At 40.1% G+C, this 20,453-nt stretch overlaps 2 protein-coding genes across 2 annotated transcripts; both read left to right on the top strand.

Moving 5' to 3' along the window:
* The first annotated feature begins 361 nt into the window (after positions 1-361).
* On the top strand, positions 362-11,104 carry LOC145456464 (beta-1,3-N-acetylglucosaminyltransferase manic fringe-like). The gene is made up of 7 exons (XM_080334583.1): positions 362-1,768; positions 3,038-3,072; positions 3,155-3,271; positions 4,512-4,669; positions 5,509-5,670; positions 5,873-6,184; positions 8,591-11,104. Exons 1-7 carry the CDS (start codon positions 1,500-1,502, stop codon positions 8,891-8,893), a joined length of 1,356 nt encoding a protein of 451 aa, XP_080190709.1. The 5' UTR covers positions 362-1,499; the 3' UTR covers positions 8,894-11,104.
* Positions 11,105-16,259: 5,155 nt separating this feature from the next.
* On the top strand, positions 16,260-19,976 carry LOC145456570 (deoxyribonuclease-1-like). The gene is made up of 7 exons (XM_080334710.1): positions 16,260-16,586; positions 17,332-17,504; positions 18,852-18,955; positions 19,024-19,142; positions 19,221-19,375; positions 19,654-19,741; positions 19,809-19,976. The coding sequence occupies exons 1-7, from the start codon at positions 16,434-16,436 to the stop codon at positions 19,860-19,862; spliced, it is 846 nt and encodes a 281-aa protein (XP_080190836.1). The 5' UTR covers positions 16,260-16,433; the 3' UTR covers positions 19,863-19,976.
* The last annotated feature ends 477 nt before the right edge of the window (positions 19,977-20,453 follow it).

Here is a 20,453-nt window from a genome sequence, read left to right on the forward strand (position 1 = left end):
TGTGTGCTCACTTGTACCGAAACGCATATAAAAAGTATCAACAGCGCAGCGTTTCTCTGTGGCGCGGTTGCACAATGCACATTGCTATTGCCGCGACGTCAGCTGATCCCACTCTCGCCGCTCGGCCGCATCCTTGCTCTTGAGCTAGTCTTTCGTTTCGCCAGACATCATTGTTGCGTCACACTGCCAATCTACTCAACAATGAATAATTGGGGGCTGATTGTGGGGGTTCCAGGGCCGCGAGCGGAATAAAATTTATATTTTCGTAATCAGTGCAGAGTCAGCTTTTGATTGATATCCGATTCATCAAATTTAATGCTCGACAAGCCGGTCGAAAATCACCGTCAAATTGCCTGTAGCCAAATGGAAACTGTGACGTGATACAATTTCATTGAACCGTGCGATTTGCTTGTGTCGACACCATATAGGACACTATGATTACACATATAGATACGGCCGCATCCCAGCGAAGCCTCTAGAAGTTGAACACTACCCATACCCATCACCACATCCGTGAGAATATAAACGCATAAACTATATATTCGTTCGATTTATATCATACAAGAATGATAGTAAATGTGAGCACTGCGCACTGGAAAGCACTGGGCCGTCTAAGAAACAAATAAGATACGCATCTATTTGGTTAATCTATTGATACTGCGACAGCGTAAGCTGTGATCTTTCCGTTTGCGGTCAATTTATTTGTGATGTAACAATGGCGAATTAGTGAAACGTACAAACAGTAAATGACTGGTTGCTCTCACAAGTGACACCGGCGTATCGCGAACAGCCAGAACACACATAAGATCACCCTGATTTAATTAACACCGTTTACCTAAAGACTTGAAATTGACTCGTAAATTTTGCTCCGAGTTACGAGTCAATCCACACTTCTGAAGTGCCGAGTCAAGTCAAGTCAAGCCAAGTCATACGAAAAAGATGACTCGAGTCATCCCAACACTGGTCCGCACCATATAGGACACTATGATGAAACCTTTGACAATGCTTGGGCCTTGAAGTCAGGCTACTACGTCAGCAATAAAATAAACATCACGATGAAAATTTAACTTATCGCTGTCTTGGGGAAATATCTTAAGAAAAAGTATTGCCATGTCGCTCCGAAAATTACATTTATAGTGCGCATTATGTTTACTTGAAGCTTTCGCGGGCCGCACAAAACGGTGTTCCGGGCCGCATGCGGCCAGCAGGCCGTAGTTTCCCCACCCCTGCCCTAGGGTGTACGAAACACCCGGTTGAAGAGCCCTGACTTGTAGTATCTTCCAGGCTATCCAATCGCAGTAAAAACATTAGTATAGCTGTAGCAGTAGCTTGGTAAAGATATGAGTGAAATCGAATGATCAATTATATTCAAATATATCTAATTATCAAAAATCATCAAATTATTTTGAAACACCCATTGTGGTATAACTAATGAACGTCTCTCTCATTGTTACACCCTATATATACAGAGTGATAACCTGATAACTTATCGTTCTTCAATGTTCCAATGTGATGACGTATTGAGGAATAGCGCGAAGCGTTCATTGAATTCCGTAATACTTTTGACGAAGTTGACCGTTGCTTTTACGGTGATCAATTGCGTAGTGGTGTTGGTGGAATACATCGATGTCGATTTCAAAAGAATACCAGCCGACCAGCAAACCTACCACCTGGAGCTAAGCAAGAGACCGAAGGAACGGCTTTCCTCTTTTATTATTAGAGGCGCGGAAACAAAATATGTGACACTTGGGCAAACAATCCAAGGAGGGTGAGATATGCCATCTATTATTTTAAATATAATTGTTTAGGGTAAAAGGATTACTGGTTCTTATCGCCGCGAACGGCCTGGTGCATGCACCACATGCAAACGCAACAAAAGAGCACAAGAGGGAATCTTCACCATCATTTAAATCAGGGACGGGCAACATACGGCCCGCGACGCGATTTTGTGCGGCCCGCAAACAGTTTGTCGTCGCACATGATTTTGTGGCCCGCGGCCACAGTCTGCCCCAATTCGCTATCATACAATGTATAATATACATGCTTGCTACGTCAAATTATAGTGACTGTAGTTTATTCTTTCTTTTTTCCGGACACCAATAATATGAATATACTATTCATTTGTACATCAATAATAGTGATAGTTAGTTATTGTTTAGTTCTTCAATCGGTAGTGACCGGAATGAAGGAGAAACATAATGTATTCATGTGTGGGCGGGAAATGTCCGTTACGGCTGTTAAAAAAACAATGTACACAAAATGACTCGAACATGAACAGCCTGTTAAAAGTACAAAATCATTAAACTATATTTTTCACACAAAAAAACATTATAATTAATATTTATTTTAAATCAGTATGACTTATGGTGTTCATAGCTCAGAAATGCGAAGCTTTACCTTGGAAAGTGTCATCGTATTGTTCGGTCGAAACGCAACAGAATGATACCAATTTCCTAATTGAAAAGTAGCTTATAAAGATTGGGATAGGATTTGCATTTCAGAAGGTCAACGTTTCGATTTTGAGCCCCAGCCTCCCCTCTGTACGCTACTGCACACGACGTACCATAGCAGCAGACACAATTTGACTACTAATCGGACCTAATTACCTGTAGCCCATGATGGCCAAGAACGGCGTATCATTACAAATCATAAGTGAGAGTTCAGTGTGTCATCTCTTGACGTCCGTGGAGCCCCTGAGACTGGCCAACGGTTAAGAACTACTGCCCTAGACCATGTTTCTGGTTGCGCCTTCCCGCGACGAAACGCAGTGGCGCATCCAGCCAGCCAACTGTTATATGGTCGACAAGAAAGATCATCGCTCTGTCTTTTCATTGAATCGCAGTGTTGTGGTATTTCATTGTTGAAAATGGTCCCTCTCAAAATTTCTCTTCTGGCTACCCCCCTCAATTGATCACTGCATTGTAGCGTGTTCAATGTTCATTTTACAGTCGAGTTAAACAAATTTCGCTCTCTTTCTAACTCAAGTTCTCTGTCCTGCGGTGTGTATAGAGGTCCCAACGATACTTGTATATTACAGGAAAAGTGATGTGGATCCGGATTTTGATCCGAAGGGTATGTTAAAATAGGCTACTAGGCCTACATATATTCCAATCATTATTAGTACTGATGTTGCTGGTTATTTGTTCTCATTCAGACTTTCGTGATGTATTTTTGAGCGTGCGCACAACGAACAAATTTCATAAAACAAGATTGACCATACTATTGGATACCTGGATGCAGTTCGTCCCTACCAGTGTTTGGATATTCACCGGTATACTTCTCTTTCTCTTCTGAATGGCTATGAGTCTATCTATAATATTTAGCGATCGTTGTGAACCCCAGGAACTGGGAAATCTTAGGGTCAAGGGATCCATATATTTTCAATTGTACTTCTCAAAGAGCGATGTAACAATTTCAATGATCGGTGGCGTCACAACTGATGAAATGTGACGTCATGTCCGCACAAAATCGATTTTCATTATATGATATTCGTCATGTTCGCCATATTTCCTAATGCCTCTAATAAAGATGTCAACTTTTTTGTTGTAAATGTTATGGAAAATATTGTTCCATTTAGTCAGAATTGTTTCGCCTGCCGATTGAAATTATCTGGCAGGCCGAATCAGAGCCAACAGCGCAGTGCATAAAACTCGACTTTTATAAAAATACACCAGCCAAGGCTGTGTCAACAAAAAGAGTTCGCGTACCATCTAAAAATAGTACATTGAACGCTCTCGTATTCAACATTTCATGTTGGTGACGTCATATTTTGTGATATGATTATTGATATACGATGTTCTTTTGAATTCTCTACTAGTTGCTGACGATTACCCCTGACGAGTGTCAGCCGAAAATATTCAGGTTCATTTCAATATGAATATACTATTCAATTGTATAGTGAAGTTCTGTACCTCCAAGAAGCTGTTCAAGTACACTTGTATAAGTATATAACCACACTTAAAGTGAAAGTAGAAAATGAAGGTAACCGACGCAAAATATCGAATGACACTAATAAGTGCAATTTCCGAGAATATCTTCAGTTACCGTGATATAGGAGCTTCTTCACCCAGTATTGTCAGGAATTTCACTCATAATAGGGATGCAAATATATCCCAAAATTACTTTTTACTTTGCTAAATACAAAGTGTGAAAAACCACTAAAGTAAGTGTAGTGCAAGTAGTCAAAAGCTACTCCGAAAAAGTAAAAGTAATGCGCTACTGGCCACCGTTAGTCGTACACCGTTGTACCTTCTTTTAAGATATTATTAGCACTTGATCTTCATCTAATACGCCGTCTTATTTACGTGTATCACCTGTATAATGCACGCCCAGTCGCTCCCTTTTACTATGAGCTTTCATCAAAACTACTTCAATCTTGTTAGCGTAGTATCAAAAACCAATATTTTTATTGGATTGTCACTCGTGCCGACCATATAGGTGTTCTAAAAAATGATACGCCCATACCTGTCGAATCGAATGCAAATTTATGATATCATCCCTATTATTCACAGACAAGAATGACACATGGTTATCGGAATACATACTGAAATCATACCACAACGATAGACCAAACGTAATCGAAACTCTCTGTCCGACGAGTACGGAAGAGAAGTACGCACTGGCGTGTAAAATGTACTGGGAGTATCAGAGTTTTCTTTCCTCGCGAAGGGTAAGCCGGAAAAAAAAAATTAATTTTGTCTCCTATATTTTTCTATATTTATTGACATAGGGACAATCGGCAGCCCAAAGTCCAAAAACTATTCAGTCAATTTCTGTTACGAGTTCCCGGGAATATTCTGCTGTCACGCTGTTGTCGCCGGGACAGATCCATTGCTTTAGCAGGGGAAAAAGCAGGGTTGCATTTAAAACAAAAAACAATTTAAATCAAACGTGTTTAAAACAAGGCCCTTGTTTAAAACATGTTTTTCTTGTTGTTTTTTAGCCATGACGTCACGAATATTTAATTGTGACGCCACAGTGGATTGGCATTTACAATTGAAAATGTTAGGTAAATATTGCTCCTTCGACGAAAAGGGATTCCAATCACTGTTATCAACAGACCGAAAATATCTTTAACCAGGACTTCATCGTTATTCAGCATTTTTACGGTCGGCGGTCATCATCATCAGAACACACATTACGTACCAATGATCTATATCTACATGCAGAAACTGTTGAACCGACGACGATTTCGAGGGTTCCAGCCACCCCACATCGTATACGTCGACTATTTTGGGTGCAAATCGTCCGTAGGCCCATGCTACATGATTCTTTGGTTGTATTTCCACAATTACGGCATAACTAGACGTTTGAAAAAATTTCAAAAAGGCATTTGTTTAAAACACTGTTTAAAAATGTTTTAAACAATAAAGAGTTGACAACACCGTTTGTTTTAAATGCAACTCTAGAAGCAACCAACTATGATTAAATGAAATAGGACATTAGCAAGCTGTATCGTTTCGGTTGTTCGCCAAAAATTCTCAATATCCCGACTACGTATTCCCACAGAGCTGGTTCTGTCATTTCGATGACGACGCATACGTCAATGTACGCATGCTCTTGCGTGTCTTGAAACAATTTTCGAAGCATCAATCGGTCTATCTCGGAAAGTCTCCTTCGCGAAAGCCAGTTACGGCGATGGTCTACGAATCTGCCAAGATCGAGCCAGAGGTATGAACCATGAACTTACTGCATTGGAATATAAAATCGGCAGTTGCAACTCTTCGCTGACAAGTCAAAGCAAGCAATCACATGATTCGCGTTCTATGCATTAAAACCCACGTTGGGTTAGCAGTGGGTTGGGTCCGTAAACGTTTGAGATTTGCTGTAAATCCTGTACATAATTTTCCGAGCAGCTCCATTCCTCTGTCAGGTCCTTGGCAAGAACGAAACCAGCGATGAACCAATCTGGTTCATGCGACAGAGACTCCAAAGACGGGTCTCCTTTCACTACGCCCTCGGCGGTGCAGGATTTTGTATTTCAAGAAAACTTGCGATTGCAATGAAGCCACACGCCACTGCGCCACAGTTCATAAGAACTGTCGCCTCCATTGCGCTGCCAGATGATTGTGTCGTAGGATTCATTATCACTCACATTCTTAATGTTTCTCTCATTAGCGCAGACTTTTTTCATGCGCACTTGGAAGATCTTCAAGCGATTCAAGAACCCGATCTTCTAAGTCAGGTATGTATAATTCCCTTCTTACTTAAATTATAGTGTCTCTTCTTGAAGCAGACCATGGTAATTAGTTAAAATATAATTTTTACGAAATACGATATGAGATTGATCTACAGACATACTTTAAACTAGGAATAGTGGCCTATGAATGATGGCACGAGGACATTATCTTATCTATAAACCAGTGGTGGGATTACTCGAGTCAGACTCAAGTCACCTTTTTCTTATGACTTGACTTGACTCGAGTCACTTTGCTAAAATGACTTGACTTGACTTGACTCGGCGTATCAGAAATGTGGATTGACTCGTGACTCGGAGCAAAATTCACGAGCCAATTTCGAGTCATCAAGCAATCGATGTCGATAAAAATCATTGTGTCTTGCATATGTTCGGATTGTATACGCGAAACACTGGTGTAACCCGTGAGAGCGACCAATCATTCAATGATCGCGCGTTTTACTGAGCCTCCATTTTTCTCACACAAATAAATTGATCGCACACGAAGTGATCGAAGCTTACAGCTTATGCTGTCGTAAACTATAGTCTAGTAAAGTAATGTAATAGCAAAATGTCTATTTCTGTTCTCTGTTCTTAACTTAACCAAACCTCTTGATTTATTGAAATTGAATTCCAATATAGTTTATGTAGTCCTCAACCATTAGCGCGAGCTGGAATTGTATCATATAAATTTGTAACTGGGTAATGGATTGCTTCTTATCAGTTCGTTTCTCTATTCTCTATTTTGGCTGGTAACTATAATCCGAGGCTATGCTATTACTTACGTAGTTTAGCATTTCTACGTATATGTGAGCAATGAAGCACCCTCTTGCGTTCATATTTTACTCTATATTCGTTCATGAATCCAGAATCAGTGGCCACTCAAACTGTATTTCTGACAGCTAGCAAAATGCAATGACGCAAGCATGCCTCATACTTCGAAAAGGCAACTTGACTGGAATTGTGACTTGACTCGTGACTTGACTTGACTTGACTTGACTCGACTTGACTCGAGTAACCTCCAAAAATCGAGTTACTTGACATGACCAGAGTCACCTTCGAAAATCGATTGACTTGACTTGACTCGAGTCAAAATGTGCAATGACTCGAAATGACTCGTGACTCGAAGGTAGTGACTTGATCCCAATACTGCTTTACATATATATGCTACCGTATGCGTATGATGTTACCCTTGATCAAAAGTCATTTCGGAATCACGAAGGTTCAACTATACGATTTCCACTGTTTGATGTTTTAGCGAGCGAATGTTTTTTGTTAGTTATTGTATTGTCCCAGTTAACCAACGCGAACCTGATAAAATTTTCATGACAGCAATGGTTACGGGTAGGCTTCCTAACCTATATTCGCCTACCATATACTATACGGAAAATGATCCACGTTGTTTGGTAATGTTGACGTATACATATTTAAGTATACCCATCAGCAGGGATATCACTGCCTATCCGTAAATGTTCATATGTTCCTATCACTTGTCGGAGTAATGATTATGGCTAGATCCAGGACCGTAACAGCACTTCGTCACCCCCCCAAAACGTTCATCTACGCGGAAAATTTCTATTACTCATGATTGAATCGGCAATATGATTGGGAATTGCATATATATTGCTATAAATTTCTTATCCTCTCTCTGTTCACTTAATCAGATTTACCGGAAAAGGTAGGACCCAAAAATAATAATTAAACATCTTCGGGCGGACCCGTTGGTATAATGAGTTCGTTACATGATGCTATTTCGTGACCTCCTATCATCTGCTATGTCAAAAGATATTGAAATCGCCCATACCTACTAAACGAAATGACGCACACGGTTTTAAATTGGTATTTCTTTACTGGCAAATAATTTTTCCCTGCGGGATGACATTTGTCTTGTGGGGTTAAGATCGCCAGGACCGGCATATTCAGCTCCAGCCATTTATATAGGCGCCTATGGACAATTGAACATATATGTATAATTATATATTATACATTGTATATATATCGACGTTTCGGTCAGGACAGACCTTTTCGGCCACGGTCTTCTCGCTGATAATCGTTCATGCACAATTGTTGGAGTCCCATATGTGTTGGTGCTGTTTGGCACGGTAATGGCCTACGCTCAAGTGCCCATTTCCATAAATCATGCGTATTTTTGTTTGGGGAAGGGTAGCTAATAAAGAAGATAATTGGCAATATCAAATCGCGCGCAGCGCGAAAAATTATTAGAAAAAGTTGCCTAAATTTCCAAAGAAATACTCTACAATTTATGTTAATTCATGAATTAATTTTGGGCCCCTTCGAGCTCATTGGGGGGTTTGGCGTGAGACAGTTACGGTAGTGGCTGGATCGTATTCTACACACAATTGTCACTGGTATTCGAATCTTACACTTTTACAGATTACACTTTTACTTTTACAGATTTCAATAAGCTATCGCATCCCTGGCGATTACCTCAGCGGCAATTTTGAAAACACTGCTTTCTTCAACGGAAATTCTTCAGTGCCGACCACTTACCTCTCGCTTCGAACTCGAAATAACATCATCAACATCAAAGGAGAATATTCACCGGAATCGGATCCGACTAGATTTTACAGCTATCACGAACGTTTGGATCGGATTATCAAACGGAATTCCTCATTATCGCCAAATGCACGAACGCTGCATAAATCCGTCGCAATGACCGGCAATAACAGGCAGCATTTTGATTTAAAAGACAATTAATATCGAACAGCGTCTAACACACTGCTAATAAAATACCGTAAAATATGTAGAGATATTTACAATATCTTTAGTGTTGATATATAAGGCTCTATAGTCTCATCTATACTATAGACATATAATAATAGCTTAATAGTAAATAATAATGACTTAATAATAATAGTTTCCGGTAGATAACAAAAGGTCAATGTGGAATATTGCAACGTTAATGTCGTATTTAACGTTTTTATGTATCGTTTGACAACGTTATTGAACAATTTGGGCGTTTTAGCCAGTTTGGCCCTTTCGGCCCCTTTTTCGACACTGCTTGGCCCTTTTTCTCAAAAGCTGTCTGGCAACCCTGGTATGCGTCAGCTATGTCGGGTGGTAATTGTCCGTAGGCTAATACAACATGTTTTTTGTCAATTATTCACACAATTATGGCATGATTTTACAACTTACAAAAAACAGTTTTTTTCGAAATGCCTTTGTTTAAAATACTGTTTAAAACATGTTTTAAACAAACTGTTTTACACAACCGTTTGCTTTAAACGCGACCCTATCCCCGACACTCCCTGGCTGCACCCGTTCAATTATGTACATCACTGCGCTATTTATAAGCTTGCCACAGGAAGTACCAATTCAAGATGTCTGGGCTGTCGCGGCGTTTTACTCCAGAATCATTTTTGACAGATGTCGCAAGCTGAACACATGTTAACTCCACCCTGTTTTAGTCCATAAGGAATCAATAAGTCCACTAGCAAAGGTGAAATTCGTTGGTTAGTAAAGGATGAAGAGAAACGTTTGCTTATGACATCACAAAAGGCAAGTAATTTACAAGTTTCATACAGTTGATATGAACAATGAACGTTGTGCTATTTTGTACATCCGATCAACCTGTTCTGAAGCATAAACCAGAGTATTTATTGTGATATCTAGTGATCTGTCCATTGCAATACGGATCTGGTACACCCCACTACACCCCATCCGAAAGGTAAACCCTTTAAAAAATCACGGTACACCCCGGGGTGTAAAATACACCCGGTTGAAGAGCCCTGCTCTAGCAATAGCACACATTATTTGCCAGGCGCGCAGGCATCTCGAAAATTTGAAACTTTCCATTTCTGTCCAACAACTCAAGTGAGCTTCAAAATCTCAGGCTTATTATTCTTGAGTGTAGACTACTCGGTAAATATTACCTAGTTCCTCATAATGGATACTTTTATTTGTATACTTGATTACTACAGTTATTCGGGGCAGCAACCGATTCCAATCACATTCAGGCCTACACGCAGTCAATGCCGTAGCAGTCACTTCGCGGTTCTGCCTCAGCACCGGGGGCGGCAGGCTGCAAGGAGCGGCAAAATAGGCTGCACGTGCACAGTGCACAGTACTGTACACAGCACGGAGAGATGGCTAATCATCATGAGCTAATTTGCTACAATCCATACTGGAATCAGTGATTGTTTTCGACAATATGTTGCGCGTGACAGAAGGATTGTTCGCATGACCATCCGCGGAACTAAAAATCACCACGTTTGATGGTAATGCAACAGCGTCTGATGATAAACAGTGGCTAGCTAAATACCATAGCTACTTCACAGTTTACACCATATTTGTGCCTGAAACTGTATCTTACCATTGGTATTTCAATTGCCAGCTGTGAGAGGTGTTGTCAATGCTCAAAATGATAAAGTCGCAATTACGTTCTGCCATGAATAATGATCGGCTATCATCTCTACCGATTCTTTCTATATAAAGAGACTACGTTTAAAAACTTAATTTCGAAGATATTATCGCTGTTTTCGCTTCGGCGAAAGCTCGAAAAGTTCAATTTCGAGGCGGCAATTAATCTCTTATTTGCCTGATTCATTTGTTCTCCATTTTTGTCTTTTATATTTTGGCCTTAACGCTAAGAAAGTGAGGATTGTTTCTCAAGCAATATAGAACTTTCGAGACGCGGCACATTATTGGTAATTAATAGGGCAAGTTTTTGTTACGGTTAAATCCGGGGAAACTTGCATTTATTTTTCACAAAAGTTGCAGTAAAAGTTGCATTAATTTTTCACAAAGGTTAGACTAAAAAGTTGCATTTATGGACACGTCTCTTGAAATTATTAGGGCACGAGATACTCGAATCGATCCGTATCCAAGGCACTGTAGCAAACCTAACCAAACTTGTCCTAGTAATTAATTTTATTGGAACGATTGCTTGAACATGAACCTATTTCAAAATTTGGTGCAGTCTACTAAGGGTCGCATATTCAAAGAATTGTCGCTAACATGTTATACGTAGGGCTGGGCACAATGATTCGAGTACTCGAATCTGAATCGAGTATTAATTTTAATGATTCGAGTCGAGTACTAAAACACGATTTTTTCGAGTACTGAAATTATACGCTCCTCGCCACTGAAAGGTAATTTGTCAAAGAGAATTGTATTTTCAATACTAATTTTCGCTATTGATGCCTTGAAACCTTGATTGGCCGCATCGTAGCATACGAAACATATAGTACAGAGCTACGAACGTTACTGGAAATTGCACATTTCCGAAGTCATGATCTTCCCACAGCATTGTCGTCAATTGCAATGAAATCGTTGCCGTCGAAAAAATACCAAGGTATGTTTAATGTAATGGATAACAGGCATTATATTTTTTGTGGTCGCATAAAAGATATGTATTTGAACTTTGACATATTACATTATGTTATGACGTCACAATGAGTGATACTCGATTACTCGACTCGACTCGAAGCATTTTACGTGATTCAGAATCGAATCACTCAGGTACTCGATTTTGCCCTGCCCTAGTTATACGCCAATACGCGCCTCCGTACGTAGCCTAGATATATCGAAGTTTTCGGTCAGCGTAAGGGCAGTCCTTTTCAACCAAGGTTTTGTCGCTGCTGATCGTTCTACACACTGCTAGGAGTTGCATGTTGGATGGTCCAAAACTTCATATGACTTAATGCGTCGTGACGCGGTAATGACCGACGCCGAAATGCCCATTTCTAAACATCATGCGTAATTGTCATGGGGGAAAGTATGCAACGGCCCCGATGATCCACTTTATTCCTGAAATCGAAATATGTATAATCCATGACTGAAGTACAGAAAGTTGCAGAATAGCGACACACCTACCTGTTATCATGGTTTTCAAATCTCCTGGGTTAGAATAGAGATTTGGGTCGATCAGTGGTTTATCAAATGGATTCGGCGATCTGAGTTTCACTGTCCCAGAACTTTTGGGTTAAGTAATATGGAGTAGATAAAAAATGAAAACAAAACCCCGTCTCTGTCAGAGTATTATGCACTTTCGTAATCGAAGACCTGGAAAAATCATATCGCTACGAACCAAGCAATATTTGTACCAGCAAAACAGCACTCACATCTGATGAGTAACTATATGGGTGTGTACTGTGTAGCAATCCTATGCAGTAATGGGTCACTTTCGGCAGGCAGAAGTAAGGCCTCGATATCAGGCAAAGATGTTGTTCTGAAACACATTCATGTTTGTTAAGAAGATACGACAATATTAGTGTCGAATTAGTACTCACTTGGGTGTTTTAGGAACCATGAAATTAGCTACTGCCATGCCCATAGTGCCTAGAGGCCCACGGCCATTAAGACTCCAATCAGGAAAATCGATTATTATCTGAAATACAAGCCATCTTATTTATTGTTGCAAAATGTTCTCGGTTAGATCGCGGGTTGCCTTTACTTCTTTGAATGATGCGGTATCTCCAGAAGTAAGATTACAAGCCTTGAAAATTTTGAAAATGTAGAACAAATTTACAAAAAAAGTTCTCTATAATTTATGGTAATTCACGAAATAATTTTGGACCCCCTTCGAGCTAGCCCCCCCTCCAATAATTGGGGGGTTTGGACCGCGGCAGTTACGGTCCTGGTCGCATCAAACGAGAATAGAGCTCATTTACGTTGAATACTAGGGATGGTGTGAACTTGAGGTATACGTTCGCGTTCTGTGTGAGATGTGAACCTCAGAAATTCAGAGGTTCACGTTCACAAATGAATCTTGCAGTGATGAGCGGATATTTATTTCTGAGAATCCGAATCCATCCGACACCTCGGGTCTCTGACGTACTATCCGTCCAAATCTGAACAATCGCAACCAAAAATCCACGCGAATCCGAATAATGCCGTCCAGAATCCGAATAACTTTTCCGTAGAATCCTAATTGTACATCATAGCAGAGAAGTCGTTACAAATGTTAAGGTTAGAGTTAACTGATTTATATTTGCTTGCAACTTGGACAGAACAGCTTTAGATTGCCACAAGTCCTATCAGAACGTGTTTACTGTCCGTGTTTGGTTGTCGAGCGGACTATTTTTTTTGACTCCGGCTGTAATAAAATGTTGCAAAATCCGGTCGGAACACTATCCGAATCCGTCCAATGCTCATCACGAGAACCTTGGTAGGTTCTGCACTGTGAACCTTTTCCATATATCACAATTTTCAACTTCATTATAACATCTTTGATTGAAATTTTTTGCATTTCATCTGCGGGCCACTCTATATGCATGGTGCTGGCAGCATAAAAATCAACTCTAAGCGAGCATGCACCTTGACAATTTCGAAAGTTTTACTTACTTGTTACAAAAGTTTGCTCGAAATATCCAGTTTTCCATTTGTGAATGTTTGCAACACCAGCTTTCGACTAAGACCAATTATATTAAATTCCATCGCTCGAGTCACCAGATATAGCACTACCGATCAGTGTTGGGATGACTCGAGTCACCTTTCTCGTATAACTTGACTTGACACGAAACACTTTGCAAAAATGACTTGACTTGACTCGACTCGGCGTATCAGAATTGTGGATTGACTCGTGACTCGGAGCAAAATTCACGAGTCAATTTCAAGCCATCAAGTAATCGGTGTCGGTAAAAATCACTGTATCTTGCATATATTCTGGTTGTTCGGAAACGCTGGTGTAACCCGTGAGTGCGACCACTCATTCAATGATAGTGCTTTTTACTGAGCTGCCATTGTTCTCTCACAAGTATATTGACGAAAAACAAAGTTATCAGAGCTTACAGCTTACGTTGTCATAAACTATTAGTAAAGTAATTTACTAGCAAAATATATATTTCTGTTCTCTGTTCTTCTCTTAACCAAACCTCTTGTTTTATTTAAATTGAATTCGAATATAGTTAATATACTCGTCAATCACTGGGGCAGGCTCGAACTGTATCGCATTGATATGTAGGTGGGTAATGTATTGAATCTTATCAATTCGTTTCTCTGTTCTCTATTCTCTATTTTGGTTGGTAGCTATAAACTGGGGCTATGCAAACATTTACGTAGTTTAGCAATTCTACGTAAATGTGAGCGATACAAGACTTTCCTACGTGTATATTTGCCTCTACATTCGTTCATCGGTTCAAAATCCATAACCATTCAATCTGAATGTCAAACAGCTAGCAAAGTGCAATGACGTATCCATGCCTAATACTCCGGAAAGACAACTTGACTTGAGTCGAGTCACCTTCGAAAATCGATTGACTTTACTTGACTCGAGTCAAAATATGCAATGACTCGAAATGACTTGTGACTTGAAGGTAGTGACTTGATCTCAACACTGCTACCAATTATGCTATTTTTAGATTGCTCAGCAATAACAGAGACTGCTTGACCAAGCGTAACGACGGGTTTCGAAGGAGTTGCGTATCTATCCGTAGGATAGTAATTTATAATTTAAGCCCGAATATAGCACATACAATTATTATATCGCTAATTAATCAAGTGGTCCTTGGGCGCAATTCAAGCGTGAAATATTTATAATAATGAAGTCCCGATCCGAAACTGGACTTCATCACTTACCCATTGTTGTTACAGTCCCTAAAATAGAGGGCCGTCAGACCCAGGTAAGTTTTAAAAGGGAGCGCTGGAGGGAAAAAAAGGTAACGAACCACTGGTTTAAATCATAAAAACCAAATCCGTGTGGGTGTTGGCTACTCCTGTTTAACTTGTTGATAGGATAATATCGGTATCAAGTATAGAGAGCCAATTTACATTCTGCTCAATATCAATGTAGCAATACTCAGACGCCGAATACATTTTGTAGCAGCCTACATTCGATGACGGGTAAAAAGCCAGTATGTACTTCAGCATTGTGTTATGTGGCCCGAGTTATCGCTACAGGTATCGTGTACATAAATATATCAAGTCACCGAAATGTGGAGATGAAATTAGCAATATGACGACAATTGACGTCATGAGGTTCACGCCATTCCTGTTCAATACCTTTAAATATCACTAATGTTACAGCGTCATCATCCCAGTATATGGGCGATTTGAAAAAACACATAGGTAGCGTGAGTGGTACTGGTTGCGTATATTCTCAAACGATACATGGCCAACGAAATGGGCGTGTGTGAAATTTCGTTATCAATCATCATCTCTTTCGTCGCAGTTATGGCATATAAATAACTGATGATATACGTAAGATTCCACAGACGCATTTTCCCATGCGACGATAAGGAACACTATATAATTAGTTCCCGCATATGTCGATGCATTGGACGGCGTCAAAGTCGATTCGAAGAATTGTTCTGGCAGGTCAATACCGGTTGCCTTTAGCTTGCGCTGTTATAATGCTCCTTCAGCTTGATCATGGACCTAACCGGACCAAGAAAATGAATGTCGCCCCTTTTTCTGCGCGTTGATATACCATTACTGCTACAGTGAGGTCAATGCAACAAGTCGGTCTTGTGCTCATTGCGCGTCTGTAGCGTAAATTATTCTCAAAAATTAATGAGGCTTCTCCAAGCCAAAGTTTCTGGTCGGAGTTACTGGTATTTGTATGATCAGTTACTTAGTTAGCCATATAGCCTACTTGATCGTTTTGAAATGGTCTCTGATGCTACCACGCTACCTGAAATAATAAGAGTGACTAATGTTATTGTAATAATCTACGAGTGGCAGATGGAAGGTCCAAAAGTATTTGACAAAAGAAGCTTTAAAAATGTATTCTGAGATTTTATTAGAAGGACTAATTACGCAACGCTTATAAGCATTTCGCTTATAAATTGGATGCAAGGTATTTGGATAAAAATATCTTAAGGTGTGTATAGTTGAATTGGACATTAGGGCCTACAAAACAACACCACTTTTTATGGGTACAAGCGGGACCTATCGTAGGCCCCGGTACAAGTAAATAAACCTTGTGTATTCAGTATACGTGGAAATGCTACGTTACTGGACTTACTCTGGAACATGTCACTCTCAATCTATTGACCAGGCCTATTTGCTTAAGAAACATCTCGAACATCGCTAATACATGAAATAACATGATAGGACCAAAATACCACAGCCAATGTATGAAATAAACACTAAACAGATGTAGTAGCCCTTCTTAATGTGCCTCATGCTGTGCCGTGCACTTCATATTTTACGTTGGACTGTCGGAGTGTCCAGCGCAGTGTCTTCTGCTCGCCTGATGAGTTGTTATAGACAGCCCAGTTTGCGTTGTTGTGATGCAATCAACACTTAATAGTACCGTGAACAAAGGGCTCTACACACAGCAATAGTCCGAATCAAGATGATATTTAGACTATTTTGTCTTTTGGCCGCTCTGTCCTTGACCTACGCCAACGGCACCGACGACTCTACGCTTTTCATCTCCGCTTTCAATATTCAAGTCTTCGGGAAGAGCAAAGTGTCCAAAGACTATGTTGTAGAAAAGCTAGTTCAGGTAAAATTATGGGTGCGAGCACATATGGCATGTTGGGGTTAGTCTGAACTAAACTCCGATCCAGGCGCTTGATGTGAAAGCGAGCACGAACATATAGGGACGTCATAACAATTAATGCATATATATACAAAATGTTGTGCACAAAACGCATTGTACAGAATACCAGCAAACATAGCGACTTCACACTTTATTTAGTTTAGGTTTAGACGTTCGTGAATCATTCATGTTAAGATGGTGTTCAAGTTCGCATGATCGTTATGCCCAGCTCGATATAATGCAGCTGTTCGTGTTAGCAACACGCAAACCAACCTTATACACTGTGAACATTTTTACGAAACAGTGGACTTTTACAGTAATTGATCAGACCTAGACAAGAATTCAAAAAGTAATATGTTTGAAGTTAAAAGTATAAAAATGAGTGTAATATGAATGTGAGGCCTTTGATATCATACAAGAATCTCACAGAAACCTGACTTGAACTAGAAAATGAACAGTGAACTCTAAGATTTAAACTAGGACCCGAGTCTCAACAATGACTCGGAATCGGTGGACTCGGTGTTGAATTGAAAATGACTCGACTTATTGACTAGAGAGTGAAAACTATAAAAGTTATCTTACACATACATAACCCGCGTAAGCTATACTACCATCCAGATATATGCAGGCGCAGGTATTTAAACTATAGTTTAACTATTCGCATATGATAGACTTTAATGTGGTAAATGTGGTATTTATTGTACTTCAGATCATCAAGAGATATGACATGACCGTTGTTCAAGAGATCCGAGATATTGACGAAGTCGCTTTTCCACAATTGGTGGATGCGGTGAACGCGGCGTCTGACATCAAATATTCCTCGTTCATGTCTCCAAGATCCGGCCGAACGTCCAGTAAAGAGCAGTATGGCTACATCTACAAGTAAGATCGCCTTTATCGGCGCTATAACACGGCGTGCAGTGGCCTTGATATCTAGCAGTGTTCGTTGTCCATCCTTTCTTCGAGTCGAGACAGTCGTCGAGCATGTCCGCATTCAAGTCAAAATACAAGCAATTTCTTCTAAATGATAACTAGTCAGCCTTCAGGATTACCGGAACACGACCTAACATCGATCTCGCCTTCCACCACATGCCACCTCATTGTATCACCTGCCTTTTATATTCTCTGCTTTACTTTTCAATAAGTATATATATATTAGGGCTCTTCAAAAATGACTTTTTTTCTAAAATCGTACTGGCTACTTGATAAATTTGTTAGGTTACCTAAATTAAGCCTACACACAGAATTTGGTTCAATTCCAGCCAGTAACCGCTTTGCTACAGGAGAAGAAAGTTTCTACCTACTATATTAAAATAAATAATAAAAAAATTGAAAATTTTCGCTTCACCTCATGAAAGTGTTAGGCTGTCTATAGAAACGATGCTCACCAAATTTGGTTCAATTCCAACCAGTGGAATCGGAGTTATTGCCGTCGAAAAATTTTGATTCGAATAAAATAGTATTTACGGTGAGCACAACTATAATAAATAAACAAAGAATGGGTCACCGTAAATACTACAACTGATACTGATACGGACCAGGGGTGGCCAACCTGCAGCCGCATGCGGCCATAGAAGGAAAATTGTGAGGCCGTCTACGCTTAATTCAATAAGTAGAGAATTGGAAATAACATTGTATATATTTCGGGATACGATTGTTGATATGCAATGTTCTTTCCAATTCTCTCTCTACTCGTCGCTGACGATTACCCCTGACGAGTGTCAGCCGAAAATATTCGGATTCATTTCAATATGAATATACTATTCAAGGGTGGTATTTTATAAATTTACTACCCTGACTATTGCATATGAAATGAACCAGAATATTTTCGGCTCACGAGTTATTGTTTATTCAATGATTTTTGGCGCTTATCGCCTATCGCCACGATAATGAATGTTGTAATGTTCATAATTATCATGCTTTTGATACGCTTACCGGACGACTTCCAGTCATCCATCCATTCATCACCATCACCATCATCTCTCTCTCTCTCTCTCTCTCTCTTTCTCTCTCATTCTCTTCCATGCGCACTCTTATGTCTATTGGTGCGTCTACGGCGGCCAGATAAACCTCCGGCACATAGAACAACCATTGGTATCGTGACGGTGTCGCTTAGCACGCTGCACCACTCGCTTCCCCCGGCTGATTATAGCGCATGAAGTTCTAGTATATGTTTTTATTCATATTTCCATTCGATGTAAATCGACTTCGGTGACATATTTTTTATAGTCCGGAAAAACTGCAAGTTCTGTCTCAATTCGAATTCCCTGATGATCGCGAGGACATTTTTGAAAGGGAACCCTATATCGTCAAGTTCGCTGATCTTCGAAATAGTATGTGGTTTTTATTCATGTTTAGCTAACACTAATAAAACTTGTATACAACCCTAAACATCACACAGATGCCGCCCAGTCACAGTTCAACACCATTGTACTGCATGCAAAGCCAGATGATGCCGTTTCTGAAGTATCTGCACTCGCTGATGCTTATGACTATGCAGTAGCGGCCACTGGTGAAACGGTAAATATATCTGTTTTGTTATTCTTAGTAAAACGCCAGCGTAAAATCCCGTATCAAAGTCGCCGTATTGCCTTGCAGAATGCCATTATCATGGGAGATTTGAACGCCGATTGCAGTTACATAACATCCAGTGAGTGGTCACAGGTCAAATTGTGCACTGAAAGTCGGTTTTCGTGGATGATTCCCAATTCTGCCGACACCACAGTTAGCAGTACCGACTGTGCATATGACCGGTTAGTATTTTCTAAATAGGCGGCGAGAAAGTATCGAGACTACTAGCGTGACTCGAACTGGGGTCTGCCACGCCGGTGGCGGTGGATTTACCAACCACGCCAGCGAGTAAACAAGTTGTAGCCTACGTCCAAGTCCAATAGCCCACAGAATTCATTATTAGTTTTGTTACTTATACGTCCCGGTACAAATTCCACAATGTAGGCCTACGCTACACTACATATAGACATTTCAAATCCATAACATACAGAATAATTCAATTGTTATTCTCACCTCGCAGAATTGTAACTGCTGGAGATATCACGCCTTTTGTAATCGATGCGGCAGTATTCGACTTCGAAACCGAGTACCGTATGACAAATTCAGAGGTATTGTATTCAGTTAGATCCCGTCGCTTTATTCTTCAATCGAACACGTGTTTCTTTCATTTTGTAGGCCAAAGAGGTCAGCGATCATTTCCCTGTTGAATTCTATGTGAGCCTCACATAGCACAAGCAGCACATAAAGAAGAAGTCTATGTTATGAAATAACGGAAGAAATTAAAATGAATAATTCTCTGCTGCGTTAACGACAAAGATAATTTAAAATAAATACATCAGACCAGCGGCGGCTCGTGAGTCGTGACGATATCAGGTGGTGGGGCAAGGAGTGCACGCGATGTTTGTTGTCCAAATGACGTCACAATGGTGTATTCCGACGTGAAAATATGACTTCGTTGTGGTCAGTGTACACTGGTCCGGTCACGCACAGTTTGTATAGGGTATAGACATTAGGCATGGGTACGTAGGCTTACGTATTTCAAAATATTCTGAAGAAAATATGAAGTATAGCCTACAGCAGTCCATACCTGCATATTTTAACGTTTGTATCAGTAGGCCTATTATTTGCAGCGTGATTTCATTGTTGCAAAATGTTCAATGACGAGTTAATTGAAATATGGAATATCCAGAATGACAGTGTTGAGAATCGAGAGTACAGCTAAGTCATCGAGCCTATCTTTACACATCCCGATTCCAAGTATAAATTGTCGGTGCGTTTTAATGTGCTGAAACCTCGCTCGGATACCGCGGATGAAATCTG

This window comes from Botryllus schlosseri, chromosome 2 (genome assembly GCF_051294905.1).
Source record: "Botryllus schlosseri isolate E-star chromosome 2, Bs_hap1, whole genome shotgun sequence".
In the NCBI taxonomy this organism is placed as follows: Eukaryota; Metazoa; Chordata; class Ascidiacea; order Stolidobranchia; family Styelidae; genus Botryllus; species Botryllus schlosseri.